The sequence below is a fragment of the Parambassis ranga genome, chromosome 1 (assembly GCF_900634625.1).
Source record: "Parambassis ranga chromosome 1, fParRan2.1, whole genome shotgun sequence".
Lineage (NCBI taxonomy): Eukaryota > Metazoa > Chordata > Actinopteri > Ambassidae > Parambassis > Parambassis ranga.
The window spans coordinates 11,336,091-11,350,611 of record NC_041022.1 but is presented as its reverse complement, the minus strand read 5'-3'; the positions used below and the strand labels follow the sequence as shown (position 1 = coordinate 11,350,611).

Genomic DNA, 14,521 nt, shown 5'->3' with positions numbered 1-14,521 from the left:
CAACCTGCCCGATAATGGAACGCTCTGCAAAATGGCTCAGATTAACCAACCCCGTTTATCTACCCCCTCACACCCCCCTTCTGTATAATAACAAAAATAACAATCATGAAAATTCTATCTGCCTCCCAGCCCCCATCAGCCCTGCTTCCCTCTCCCGCCTTTCCACCCTCCCGCCCACTGGCAGGCTCACTCCCGCAGGAGGAAATTCATCAAAATGAAATTGAGGTTGCAACTCACTGGTTTTATTAAAATATATTTGCCCCTCACAGATGATGTGTGCTTGTGTGCTTGTGTGTTTTGCCTCAGAAGACAAAAAAGGGGCACCATGAATAATTTGGTCAGTTTTTTATCAGTTACATTTTGTGTTGCCGTCCACAAGTGTGGCTGTAGCTATAGAATATAAACACTTGTTGACTGTCGACTGCTCTGCCATCATAATGAGGCAGGCATAAGTCCACACTGACTTTCCAAACAGCATGCATGTCCACTGCTACACCAGATATATATATATAGTATATAGACATATACTAAATATATACTATATTATTATAGTATAATGTGTTTAAACTCTTATTTTAAGTTTTCTCACCTGGAATGAATGATGATGATGATTCATCTTATAAGGTGAAGTTGATATTGTGAGATCATTGGCCATTTTTATTGTCCTGTAATGACTTATAGCCATCCAAGCATGTTCAGAATAATAAAATAACTCAGGTTTTCATTTAGCCTCTTCTTTGAAGATATTGTTGATGGTGAGACCAGCAGAACCGGCCACTAATCAGGACTGCGTGTTAACAATAACCATTTTGATTACCAACAAATTGATGGAGATAGGTTTTAGCATTTGAAATGGAAAATCTGCACTAAATAAGCCACTAACGGATATTAATAAGACACAGTGACTACCTGTCCTCTGTCAAACCCGTAGACACACATACACACAAACATACACATGCACGCACAGCCTCACTCACTTTTCTTGGCCTCCTCTGGTCCCTGTTGTTGTGTATCCTGATTGGGCCATGTGGTTGCCATGCGGTTGCCAGGCCGCGCCCCTGCTGTGTGGTAATTGGTGTCTGTGGTGTTGCCACGTGGCGACGGTGCTTTGACTGACAGGTTTGGCCACCTGCCCTGCCCTGGCTGCCAACATGGTGTGGAAGAGGGTGAAGAGGAGGAGGAGGTGGCACAGGCTGGCAGGGGGTGAACTCTCGATGTGTCACAGAGGGGGGAGATGGATACCAGATGATTGGAGACGGGCTGTGTTTAAATATGTGATGGCCGAACATGGGGCCGACTCAACAGGGACCATGGTGATGGCATTTGCCCGAGTTTCTCACCAATGTGTGGTGGCAAAAATGATCATAGGGTTTCAGAAAAAACCCTAATGGTTCTCCTTTTAGAGATTTACTGTTATGTCAAAGTATTGTTTTGTGCAGTTTTCTGGTAATTTGCAAGAGGAAGAAATAGAATTCTGTTGCCCAACCACGTGGACAAACTTGGACTGAAGCTGGGTTTAGGTTTTGAGATATTGTTTTTCGTTTTCTCACAGTTTTACAGTAGTTTTTGTGAAAGAGCACAGACGGTATTAGAAGTTGGGAGAATATTTTAGCAGTAAAACAGAGCTTTTCAAAACATGAAACACAAGCTTCTCTACCAGATTTACATGCACCTATTCACAGGACTATGCAAATGCTGTTTTTTTTGTCTGGTGAGGACACGGTGTAAGTATTATCTTCAACCCAGTCAAGTTCATGGTTTTCTTACCTAAGAATGGGCCATTATTGGGTGACAATAAACAATATGCGTCAGTGAGTTGGTGTCATTAAAAAAAATTGTGTTGTCATGTTTGCATAAGATCAGTTCCAAGTTGAATAAAAAAATTGATCAAAAATGTTCATTACAATAGGCAGTGGAAGAGAGTCACGAGGTCAGAGTAGGCAAAGTGAAATGTTTGATGCACCTTTAATGTACAGGCATTACTTCGTCTCTTTGTGGTGTATACTGCATCCCTCACTGTAAACTTCTCCTTTCCTCCACCTTTATGTCCTCAGATACTTCTATCTTCTATACCTGTATGCTCTTTCTTGATATTCAGCCAGCTTGGTTTTGTTGTGTGGCAAAGTGCTCCATCCTCTCCTCCTTGCTTCCTCTGTCTTCCTTTCACTCTTCTTGTTCATCCCACTTGTTCTCCTTCTCTCTGCTATTGTGTTTTACACCCTCTGCCAGACTTCTCTGTCACACAAAAGAGAGGAGTTGGAGAAAAGCTGTTGTGCGTGCGTCTCTGTGTCTGATTTGGGAAACCTTTTGGTCTGTTTAACCTCGCAGAGGACAAAGCTGTAGGGCAAGGGTTATGTCACAAAGAAACACTTTTTTTTACGTGCATGCACACAAACACACAGGCGTATGCAGAGCCTGCACACTCCCACCCACCCTCACCATTGTCATGTATAGTGTTGCTAATCCAGCCCTGTCGCTTCAGTATTAAACATAACCTCCATTTGGGGCACAAGGCCCCTTATTCACACCCATTTTGTGTGTGTGTGTGTGCTGGTTGGTGTGTTAATGGGCCAGGTCAACAGCATGGTACAATGGGCGCCCAGGCTTGGGATGCCTGTTTAAGTGCTGGGACAGGAAAAGAGAGATAGCAGTAAGGCGGGCCAAGGCTCCAAGGCTTTGATGTTGCAGAGGGTGGAAAGGCATGCAGGTGACACACACACACACAGACACAGAGAAAGATCCTTTGCAACTAATCGATAGATAAAATTGCAGCTGATTGTGCCACATTCAAGTACAGGTGCACATCAGTGACGTTTTCACTCTTGTCCTTGGTTTATCTTAAACCCTTCTGTCGGGACCTCATCACATGTGTGCGCGGGTGGGTGGTGTGTGTCACCCCAGGAGAGCCGGGTGTTCATGGTTCATTAGCCACACGTACACTTCCGTTCTGTTCTCACTAGTAGAAGGGACACATTCAGTGCATTCACACACACACACACACACACCCACATCTCTCTCACACACACCCCAATTCCGCTGTTTTGTTTTGTTCTGCCTGTTTTGATGAACAGGCACGCTGCCTCCTCCCCTTTCCTCCTCATCTTCTAGTAATCAGGGTACCTATGAGACAGACAGGTAGCATCTGTCGCCTTCCTCTCCCCTGATCCATCCCTCCCTCTGTTTCTCCGTCTCCCCCACTTCCATGCCATTGTGCTGAATTTCCCTTGACGATGGAGTGATGAGATAATGTACGAGTCAAAATCAGTGAGACCCTCAGAAAGCACAGCAAATGTGATTTGAACATTTTCAAAGACTTCATTCTGAAGTACTTCTACTAGTACTTTAGAATGTCAGTTTTCCATTGGACGTTGTCTGGACCAGTTTTCCCTCTTTAGAATCTTTGGACTTAAACCTCTAAGATGGCTGTAGGGACTGCTTTGCCATTAGATCTGCTGAAATTGAACAGTTGCAGTCAACATGGCGGAAGCCTCTCTTGAGTCTCTTCAGCTGCTCAGTGAAGCCGCTGCCATCTGCTTTTTTAGCTCCAGACTCCTTCAGATCTACTGGGCCACGATAGAACGAGGCTCTGATGGTTTGGTTTTGAACGGGGCCTCAAGGTTGATTAGCATATTTTCACCCTGTGTACAGACAACAGCCCCCTACCCACCCATCCTCTCCTTTCCCCTACCCCTCCACCCGTGTGTTTGATTCCTCGGCCGTGACAAAGAGCTTCACCCTTTATCCGTGTGTGTGTTGGGCTGGTGAGATGGGGGGCCCTTAGATTAAGGGAAAGCTTCCTGCTCTTTATTTAGGAAGTCCCCCCGGGAAACGCTTTGGGAATGACTTTCGTTGAGTCACTAACGCCTACTCACATTCACGCACACCCACACACACTCAGATACACTCATACACACCTTTCACCCTTGCCTTTTTTCAAGCTGCCCATTGACTGGGTACTGGTTGTTGTGTAACACAAGCTAATACCCAGACACACACACGTCATAAATAGGCCCCCAGACCGCTGCAGGTCCCCCTGTTTTCTTCCCTGCATGAAACAAAATGACCTACAATCAATTATTAGACATAACACACTTGAATATAAACATGACACAACAGTGACTTGGAAATGATCTCAAGACAGGAAAGTGGCCAGTGACAAATACATTTTAACAAGAAGAAACCTTAAGTAATCAATGACTGTATTTGTGCTATGCTTAGTTCAAATGAAACAGGAAAGACAGAACTATGGGCTCTGTAAAAGTAGTAGTTTTTTGATTATTGCAAATCATTGTTGTCTTTCGAAGAAGAACTTGCAGTTCTAAATGTTTTGAGTGGCATCACAATGTGATCAAGCTCATAAGCTTTGGTAATGTCAAGATTACAGTCTCAATTTATGGAGAGTGCTGAATGGGTCTTTTTTCATGACTACAGAGAACATACATGTACATTATCAGGCTGTGTACAGTGAAGGCAGTGATTATAGAGTAACATTATAAGTTACGTTGGAAAAGGCTGTGGGTGGAAGGACAGATGGAGCTTTGACGTAATGATCAGTTGTTTGATAAATAACTCATACTCATTGGAGAGAATTTAAATTATTATTTTATTTTTGTTTGTCTGGAAATTATTTTTTCTTTGCCAAAAATTCTTCTGTGCATACAAAATCCTGTGTTCAGTTTTAGAAGTGATACAAGAACCCCTCCAGACCGAAATATATTTTAAGGTACTTCTCATCTCAAAGTGATCAACCTAGAAATGCAGAAAGCATATTAAAATTTTGAGTCACATGCTACTTGTGTGGCGACAGCACTGAGTAACGTTTGCTGTGTTTTTGGAGGTGAAGGTCGTGGCAGAAAGAAGCCCCATCCAAACAGCAGCCATTTTAATTTGTTTGACAGGGAAGAGAGGTGATAACCTCCCCTTGCAGCCGCTCACCCGGGGAGGAGGGGGGGGGGTGGAGGTAGAAAACAAGTCGGGAGAGCAAAAGCAAAAGGAAGACTGAGCAGAATAGCGATAAGGGTTCTGGATAGAGAGAGCCAGAAAGAGGAAAAGAGAGAAAGAGGTGGAAAGGAGAGAGCAATATTTGATTATGGCTCAAGGCTGTATGTTTGTCCAAAGGCTAAAGACTGTCAACCAGCTAGTCGCGGGGGTCGATGCATGGGTGTGTCTGTATGTGTTTATAAAAGCATGCGAGTCTGTGTGGATCATTGCTATCAGCACATAATATATGCTGAGTACACGTGTCTGTGTGCTTCTGCGTGTGTGTATTTGTGTGTACGTTAGGATTTCTGGATGTCAGTTACAGTTCCTTGGGCCTGAGGAGAATACAGTGGCCTCCCTCAGGGTGCTGTTAGTGCCACTCTCATACAGATGTGTTGGGCTGCCACTGTGTCAGTTTCAGTGTGTGTATGTGTGTGTCTACAGGAAACATAGTCCTCAGGGTTTAGAGTGCTTAATAAGGTTGGATATTGTCTTGGATTTTATCAGTACTGGTTGGTGTTGAATCCTGGGCTTAATTGTAACCTATAGTTTGAGCTTTTTTTTATTTACATACAAAGCCACAGGTCTCTATACATTATAACAGAATTGTAAAAGTAGGTCCAGGCCTTACTTTTAGAAATTGATTAGCACTTTAATTAAAAATACCTTTAAGAATACCTTTATTAGTCCCACAATGGGGAAACTGCGTAATGTTTCAATCATTATTACCATAAATACTATATGAGGATGTCATTGTATAAGTTTTAAGGCTCAGTGTGCTGGCCTCTGACCACATTGTATCTCAAGTGTTTATACCAAAACTTTAACCCTTTATGTAACAGTTAAATTACATGTCTGAAGCAAGCTTCAAGTCCTAGGAGGAGTTGTGTTTAATTTGTGTGTGGTCATTTATATCTCCATAACATGGAAGTGTCTAATAAAACTGTCTGACTCGTTTTGTCAGTATTTGTATTTTAAAATACATTTTGTCCTTGCCAGATGCTGAAATAGAGGGGAGCTGGCTGGTTTCAGACAAAGACAAGGAGGTACGTGATAACATAACTTGGTTCGCACCAACTAGTTGGTTTTAACAATACTCTAAGGTCCAAGTGTGTGTGTGTGTTTGTTTGTTTGTTTCAGGCTCAGATCTTCAACAAAGATAGGAATGCAAAGATAGCAATACAGCGGACACCAAACAGATACTATACTGGCAAGAATGTCCACTGCAGAAACTGCAACAAGATCGGACATCTCTCCAAGAACTGTCCTGAGCCCAAAGTCAGTTTCCATTAGCACACATGGGTATGTACAGTGTCTACACACTGAATGTGCTATTAAAAACAAATGTTATTTGTGCAGAAAATATCTCCCTGCTTCCTGTGTGGCACTCCAGGCCACCTGGCCATTGAATGTCCCAATAAGCACTGCAACAACTGCGGTCTGCCTGGACACCTCTACGAATCCTGCAGCGAAAGGGCATACTGGAACAAACAGTGCCATCGTTGTAGTATGACGGGACACTTCTTTGATGTGAGTAGCAAATTCATTTTTATTTAAATGGAAAACACCTTGAAATCACCAGACAGCTCAAAGTATGTAGACACTTGAACATTATCCTGACATTCAAATCATTAACTTCGCGTTCCACAAAAATAAGATCTACAAGATACAAAAACATCCTTCTATCATCTGTGAAGATCTCATACAAGATGTTCGCTGCCACAAAAGCATTTGCAAGTGTGGTCTCACCTTTTGGGCTCTGTACAGACATTTGTGGACCTTAGTTTGCAATGCATTGGTCAATCAAGTTCGGAGGTGGGCTTTACTGAAGTTGCAGGACAGCTGGATCTATCTACATCAGCTCTGTTCTCATGTAAAAACAACATTTTTAAGTTGTTATAAAGCATGCTGATGTATTTGGACATCTCAATAGTAGAGAAGCAGTGGAAAGAAATATCCAAGCAGAAGAAGTAGGTGGCTCTATTTACCCACAGGTCAGATGAACATTATACATAAAGCCCAGTTCCACTAATTGAGCAATTCCAGTTCTTGACCTTACATGACCATCCCCATCATCTGTTCAGCAGAGTATTGTAACCAACATGGTCAGACTGTGTCATGACACCAAAGCTTAAAATACCCAAACCATTTTTTTCTGAATGTTCTACATAGAAATGCTCACAAAGGTCTGTGGCAGTTGGCCTTATGGTACTCAGGCATCGTTCTACACTGTATGCATGCATTTTTACACATTTTCACTAATTCCCTCACTCCTTTCCCCCCCACTCTCGCTGTTAGTAATAATGAGTGACCAGGGGTCAGCACACGCTACTGTTCACATTAATTGATACACTTGAGTAATTACAGCTTAGTTATGTCTCTGCCATGCTGCATATTCCAGCTGTGGGCTTGTGTGCGTGTGTGAGCGTGTGCGTACGCTGGCACTGAAGGGTGAATCTAATGACCATCAATGACAATTATCCCACCGCAGTGTTCATTACCCTGCCCATTTACACTAATGCCATAGAATGGAAAAAGCCTGTGTGCCTGTAAGAAGCTGTGTACGCCTTCCTCACCTCACCCCTTCACACCTTCCCCTTTTCTTTCTCCCTTTCTCTCACCCTCTCTCTCTCTCTCTCTCTCTCTCTCTCCCTCTCCCTCCCTCTCCATCAGTCAGTCATGTACTATGCTCTGTGTAATGGATGAGTAACCAGGTGAACACCAGAGGGAGAGGGTAGACCAGGACACACAACCCAGTTTTTCATTCCCTCTCTCTCTCTCTCTCTCTTTCTCCTTCGGTCTCCCTCCCTCTCTCACCTCTTCCTCAGATTCTTATGTTCATCTTGTTCTTTTTCCTCTCTCTTTTGCATATTGTTTTCAACAGCAAACAAAGGTGCAAAGTTGTGTGGTATTGTAATTACCCTTTTCTTGAAACATGTAACTTTTTTCCTTACACTAACAAATTATACTGTATGTATTAGTGAGTGTGTGTGTGTTTGAGAGAGAAAGAGAGTCAGGTCTCAGTCCCCTGGGCCTTTCTGTGTCTCTCATTAAAGACAGACGGTTGATGGAGCGCGAGTGTGTCGCTCGCCTCGCCTGTCGCCCTCGACAACAACACACTACCCTGGCGGTCTGGAGGGAGCGAGCAAACGGGAGGGGGAGCGGCTGTGGGGTGGGTGGGTGTGTGTGTGGGTTCGAAGAAAAGAAAAGAGCTTGATGAGAGGTGGAGGAAGATACAGCTGTCGAAATTCATATTTGTTCTTTTCTGTATTCAAATCCAAACACATTAAATTAAAGGTACAGAATTACCTAACTACCTCTGTACAGGCTGCTCTTAAAGGTCAGGAATGGAACAAGCACTTGAAGCTAAACTTGTCTCTTTTTAAAATGTAAAATTTATTTAGTGAGTGCGAAGGCAAACTAACCCCCGCAGTGTTTACAGAACAGGCTTGTAGCTGGTGCTCCATCTCCCTCATTCTGTCTCACCCTGTCTCTCCCACTCAGTAGGTATGTAAGTAGATAAATCTTGTTGCCTGCGGCGAGTGCGGCATTTTCAATTTCCCAGTGGGAAGCGGCAGTGGTTGGGAAAGGATGTCGGAACGCTTAAGGAACAGCGTGGAGAAGCCCCGGAGATAATGCTTTAGCCACACCGGGACAAAACCACTGACTGCCTGACTTACTGACTATTTGAGTGCCTAACTGCAGGGAGACACTTGGACAATAAATACCGAAAAATGAGTTTGATAAAGATTTACCAAATTACAGCAAATACAAAGGTTGTGAGTCCACTGAAATGCCTATGACTGTTAGCCTCCTCAGAGACGAACTCTGTCCCTTTTCACGTCTGGTGTGTCACATTTGACAACAGTGACTGATTGATGTTTGAGGGCTGCTTGAAAAGGGACAGAATATGTCACTGAGGTGAAATAATAGTTACAGGAGTTACCAATGGAGGCAATAGGCCTGTGTTGCTGCTGTGTAATTACTGTTAGATGTCTACCCAGGACTTTTTTCCATCACTGCCAATTGGAGCTTCAGCTGATGAGGTCATGTTAGTGTTTTCTGTCCGGTGTGAAAGTGACTTTTTTACCTTTTGACCACATGACAAAGAGTGTTTGTGTGAAACTATTTATTTAATGACAGAGTGTATTCTTCTCTTTACAGGCTTGTCCAGAGATCTGGAGACAGTACCACATTACAGTGAGTATCTTCAGCGTGGTGTCTTTACTTGTTTTGACGTATAGAGGGTAATGATGTGTATAAATGCTGTGTTGTACAGAAAACCAATTGTCCTGGTATGCCTTGTTAAATTTAGCAGTGTTAACAAATTTTAAGGAATACACAGATGTAATAATCTAAACGATTTCAGCATGCAGGCATGTATGCAGACAGCCTGCATGCAACCACATTCTGCTGCCATGCTGCATGTGGGTTTTGTTTCTATGACAGCAAATATCGTAAAACAAAACAGTCTCTGTCTGGCAACAATCAGTTTTGGTCCTTCTGCTTCCACAAAACAACTTTCATGTCTTTAAGACAATTTCTGTGTCATATTAAAGCCTCTATTTGCTTAGTTGCCAAGGAGATGGGTTCTGAAGAAGACAGTAGTGACAACACGTGTCCATTGAGTTTGAACTGAAACAATCCCGGAGCTTCCCAAAAGAGACCCTGGATGGACACTTTTTTTATTATCATGAACAAATAGATAAAAGCACTTTTGACAAATAGTGTGGTCGGCCCAGTTTTTTTTGTGTCTTCAGACAGAATATCCCTGCTCCTGGTTAAACGTTTTCAGTTTTTATTTAGAGAACAAAAGGTTGCCCTGAACTGGGCAACTTTTCCTGAAACGTGGCCTTGTTACACTTGTTAAAATACTAAGAAACAAATCTCACAGGCAGTGATGGCAATTTCAGCCATTTAGCAATGAACCACAAGAACAGAATAATTTGTAGCTTAGGTTCCAAAAGCCACTAAAACCCTTTTTCCACTTGTCTCTTGAAGCCTAAGATGTCACATGATCACTTAAAATCAATAAGTCAGCTGTGATTGGTATTGACCTTGCCCTGTAGCAGATGAGTGAAGCATGGCGAAAGATGAAGGAAGTGCCACAAGATGGGAACCTTTTCTTTTTTTAGTTCATTTTCAACCTAAGTGCACATGTGACATCTGTACGTGTGTTTTGAAGCGAAGTGTCAAAAAGGTAGAAAACTGTGACAGTCACATGGGCCATATGTCAACAGGGAGGCATTTGCTTATTTGTGTGTGTTTATCCCAAATCTAAAAAGATAACTAGTTTTCTTGGCTCCATACTTGAATATGTGTGTGTATGTGTGTGTGTGCATATATAATTGTGTGTGTGTACGCATCTGAGCAAGGGGGTGATATAGACCTCAGCCTAAGAGAAAAGAGCAGCTTGTTTGTCAATTAAAAGACGTGATAAAGCATGAAATGGGCTGCCAACACCACGCGGGACGAGGGAGTGAGAGAGAGTGTGTGTTTGCATATATCTTGGCGTGCACTTTGTGTATGTGTGTGTGTTGGGGGAGGTCTGTCACTCTCCTCTATGGAGATTAATTAGCAGGGGCTGTCTAATGAAAAGGCAGCATCGTTAGCGCTGGGGTAGCACGGTGGGAGAGATGGCGAGCGAAGGAGGAAGGAGGAGGGAGCGGGACAGAGGAGTTCCAGGGGAGACGTTGGCAGAGAGGATGGGGCTTGAGTTTAATTGTTGCTGATGTGTTAGCAGTGGATGCTGTAGAGTAGAGTTTTACTTATAGACAGGAGATGATGCTGACAACAGTCTCCAGTTGCCTTGCAAGAGCGGGACCTATTTTTGTGTGTTTTTGTTGTGTGTGTGTGTGTGACAGTGTGCTTTAACGGGTGGAGGATTGTGACCCAGGTCTAATTGAAGTATTTAAGCCATTTAAGCACTGGGAACAGAAGGTCGTTACAGATCCAAACTGGCATGGGGGTTAGGGGCCTGCGCAGGCACAAACACATTCTCACACACAAACACACCTACACACATGCATACACAGGGCTCCTTCTGTTTAAGACAGGCTCATTTTATTCATGATGCTGCTTATGACCCTGAACTCCCCAATGTGAGAAGTGTGTGTGTGTGTGTGTGTGTGTGTGTGTGTTCGCTTTGGGAGATGTGACTCTGTCACCTTCCGCTGGGCTCAGCCAGGTGTGAAAAGGCATTCTGTCAGACCTCCCTGCTACTGGGTCCATTTATCCTTCGTTTGTGTGTGTGTGTGTGTGTGTGTGTGTGTGTGTGTTGGGTCCGTTTATCTTCCGTGAGTGTATGTGTTGTCTGCCTGCACCTGGCCTTCAACTAACAAACTCCTCCAAACCACACAGTATAGACCACAAAGCCCTGGGGTATTTACTGAGAAAGTACGATACTGACACACATGAACACACACACACACACTTTTACACATATAGTGCAGCAAATGGAGTAAAAAGATATCCACAACATTTTCATCATGCCTCTGTTGTGTGGATTTGGAACATATTTTTACACAACTTTTATATGTAAATAAAATGTGCTTTTTCCTTTTAAAATGACAGGCTGACCATAACAACTCTTTCTCGGCCTGTCTTTCTCATTCACTCACTCCCACACACAAACACACTTGTAGCCACAGATGTCCTGGTTTTACTTCTTTCTTTTTGATACAGCTTTACATCATGGGGTAGCTTCTTTTCTTGCATGCCACCTAACACTGTTCATACTAAAATAATTACCAAAGTACTGATCTCATCTCTCAGCGTTATTTTATTAAGTTCTGACAAAAGGTGGCAGATATATGGCTTTGTAAGTTTTGGGGGTGGCTTGCCTTCATTTTTCACAGTTCCGTGCTTCATGCACAATAAGTCTGAACCTCTTACTCTCAAGTCAAAAGTTGGTTGAAGAATGACGTTTCCTATAGCTCATTTGTAATTTGCATCCCCTGCACCGAATGTGCACTGAATAATAATGGGTTAATGTTTAATGGTTAAACTGAAAACATAAGGGGGAATGTCATTTTGTATTGCAGTTTTCGCTTTCAGTTTCTCTAAAAAATTGTTGCTGGAAGATTTACAATGATATCAAAAGGGAATTTTAATGATCAGTCTGTTATTAGAATTCCTGATTCCCTTTCTGTTCCTCTGCTTTTAAACATGACAGTGTTAGAAGGATTTTGTGACTGGAACAAAAAGAAGCATCTTTCACAGCCAACAACACAAAAAAAATCTGATTAAAGTGAGGATGAAGTCACAGAGAGAGAAGGTGGACCTGAAATGAGCAGCAGGAGAACATGATGAAGGGACGGATGGATCGTGAAGGGCTAGAGTGTAGTTTTAGTGACCTGCTGTCTCTACACAGTCTGCATTGATGCATAAATGTGTATGCACACATCTAAGTAACAGTGACTTTTTCCCCTCTCTGTCTGGACTCTGCTGTACTGGTTAAAGACCAGAGCGCCACCCTCTGGCTGCTGCAGGAAGCGTAGACATGCTTTCTTTAATCAGCTCTGGTATTTGAAGTGAGGATTTAAGTCCTCTAAATGTGGGCTAATTAAAGTTTCCATTTGTGTGGCTTTGTATCTGTATGTGTGTATATGAGTACAAAGGGGACATTAGATGTGACATGACTTCTACATAGCAGAAGAAGGCAGAGGCAGCTGGAGAGTGGTGTGTTGTTGGAAAAGCTGCTGGAGAGGGGTGAGAGGAAACGAGGTGGGTTGAGTGTATTAAATGGGTAGAGCGAGTAGAGAGAGTGAATCAGAGCACAGCAGCTGATTGGTACAGGTATATCGGTGCGTGAGCATTGATTGGCCTCTCTTTAGATAGCAGTGGTGACACCTGTATGTCGGTGTTTATTGATCGGTGCCTCTGCCAGGGATGGTTTGTGTGTGTGTTTATTGAGCTGATTTTCTCCTCATGGGCAGTATCGGGTTGTGTGTATTGATCTTTTCCCCAGGGACAGGTGTGTGTGTATGTAAGTGTGTAAATGTTTCAGGGCGCCCGTAGAAAAGGACAGTCTGTGACCTTTTGTTTGACTCAGAAATGAAGCCGTTTTAACTGCCCTCTTTCTCACCTGACTGCCTTTCTCTCCTGCTTTCTTTTCATTTAGTGTGTTTTACCTTTTTATACGTTTTTGTCTCTCGGCCTTTCTTCAGAAGGTATGCCCGGTTCACACATGCCTTTGTTAGGCCAAGGTTAAGACATTTTGTCCCTTAAATCCTCTTATTTTAATAAAAGGAAAATACCCTTAAATGTCCTTTGGGCAAAAGTTTTAGTAACACAATGGACCATTTCAGGCTATGTCAACGTAAAGCACAAAATATTTCTGAAATGATCATTTACTTTTCTTTGTGAGTTTTTGTTAAAGCAGAACAATTTGTAGCAATTATGACCTTTGACTTTTACAAATTGGCTTTTTTTTAAATTAATGTCAATGCACAAAGCTTAAATTTTCCTATTAACCAGCTCAACTAATTAAACTGCAAAATACATTTTAACAAGTTTAGTTTCTACTCATTAGTGTCAATGTTTTACAACTACAAGAAAAAGCCCATCAAAGTATTTTGTTTGGACAATCTTGCCTGTCAAAGTCTGACATTTTCTGTGACTGGATCTATGTAAATACACACCGTGGCTTTAATTTTGGTTATTATAAAAAAAAAGGTGCGCCTGTATCAAGTCCATAAGGTTAAGATTGGTGGCGGTGACTGGTGCTAGGCTGACTTGTCCTGCTCTGATCTGATTTATAGGACAAATTAGGGCACATAAAAGTATTGGAGGTCCTGGTGCTCTGTGTGAACTGCTTTTATATTTAAGAGATATTTTTAACTTCTTCACTAAGCTGTGTTAAAGACAAATTCTTATCTCTGCTTGTTGTATTCCTTCTGCCTCTTACTTCGGTGGCTGAATTTAAACCAGCCTCACTGTGTGGAGATGGAGCGCCACTCAGTGGTCAGATAGAGAAATGCACTTTGATTCTGCAAGATAGTGAACGTAGTAAAATTACAGTAATCACATCAGTTTTTTTTTACATTTGTGTTAGTGTGTGTGCTGCAAAATTAACACACAAATCTGTCATGGAGAAAAGTGATTGATGAACTGGAGAAAATACAATTATGAGCACTTTTATTTTAAAATTGTACTATTATTAGTCTAATTCATGCAGAGTAAGCTGAATAACTGTATAGGTAATGAACCATGGCAGCATTAAGCCTTCTGTTCTTTCACAGGTTTGAGTTTTGACCTTTATTCCGCTTTTACCTTCCTGTCCTTCCTTCTTGTTTGGCTGACCTCTTTTTTTTTTTTTTTTTTCCATTTCACTCACAAGAACGTGCTTAATTCAAACAGTCCTCTGTAAAAATCCTTTAAATCCACATCTATTCAGTCGGCTGTTTTTGCTGCCTCATCATTGTACAGTACAGACTGTCCGGTGTTCTCACCTCTGCAGTGTCAAAAGGCTCTCAGCTCTTTATTCTCACTCAGACTGAGACGTCGGCACAGGGAGAACCGGGGGGGATGGACGGTACAC

The 14,521-nt window shown here is 42.5% G+C and overlaps 1 protein-coding gene across 1 annotated transcript in view; it reads left to right on the top strand.

Moving 5' to 3' along the window:
- The window catches only part of zcchc7 (zinc finger, CCHC domain containing 7), a 36,559-nt gene that overhangs the window by 16,324 nt on the left and 5,714 nt on the right, over positions 1 to 14,521 (top strand). The window contains exons 4-7 of the mRNA XM_028416699.1: positions 5,980 to 6,026; positions 6,121 to 6,258; positions 6,340 to 6,510; positions 9,145 to 9,180. Of these exons, the coding sequence (XP_028272500.1) occupies positions 5,980 to 6,026; positions 6,121 to 6,258; positions 6,340 to 6,510; positions 9,145 to 9,180 (392 nt within the window). The remainder of the gene's footprint in view (positions 1 to 5,979; positions 6,027 to 6,120; positions 6,259 to 6,339; positions 6,511 to 9,144; positions 9,181 to 14,521) is intronic.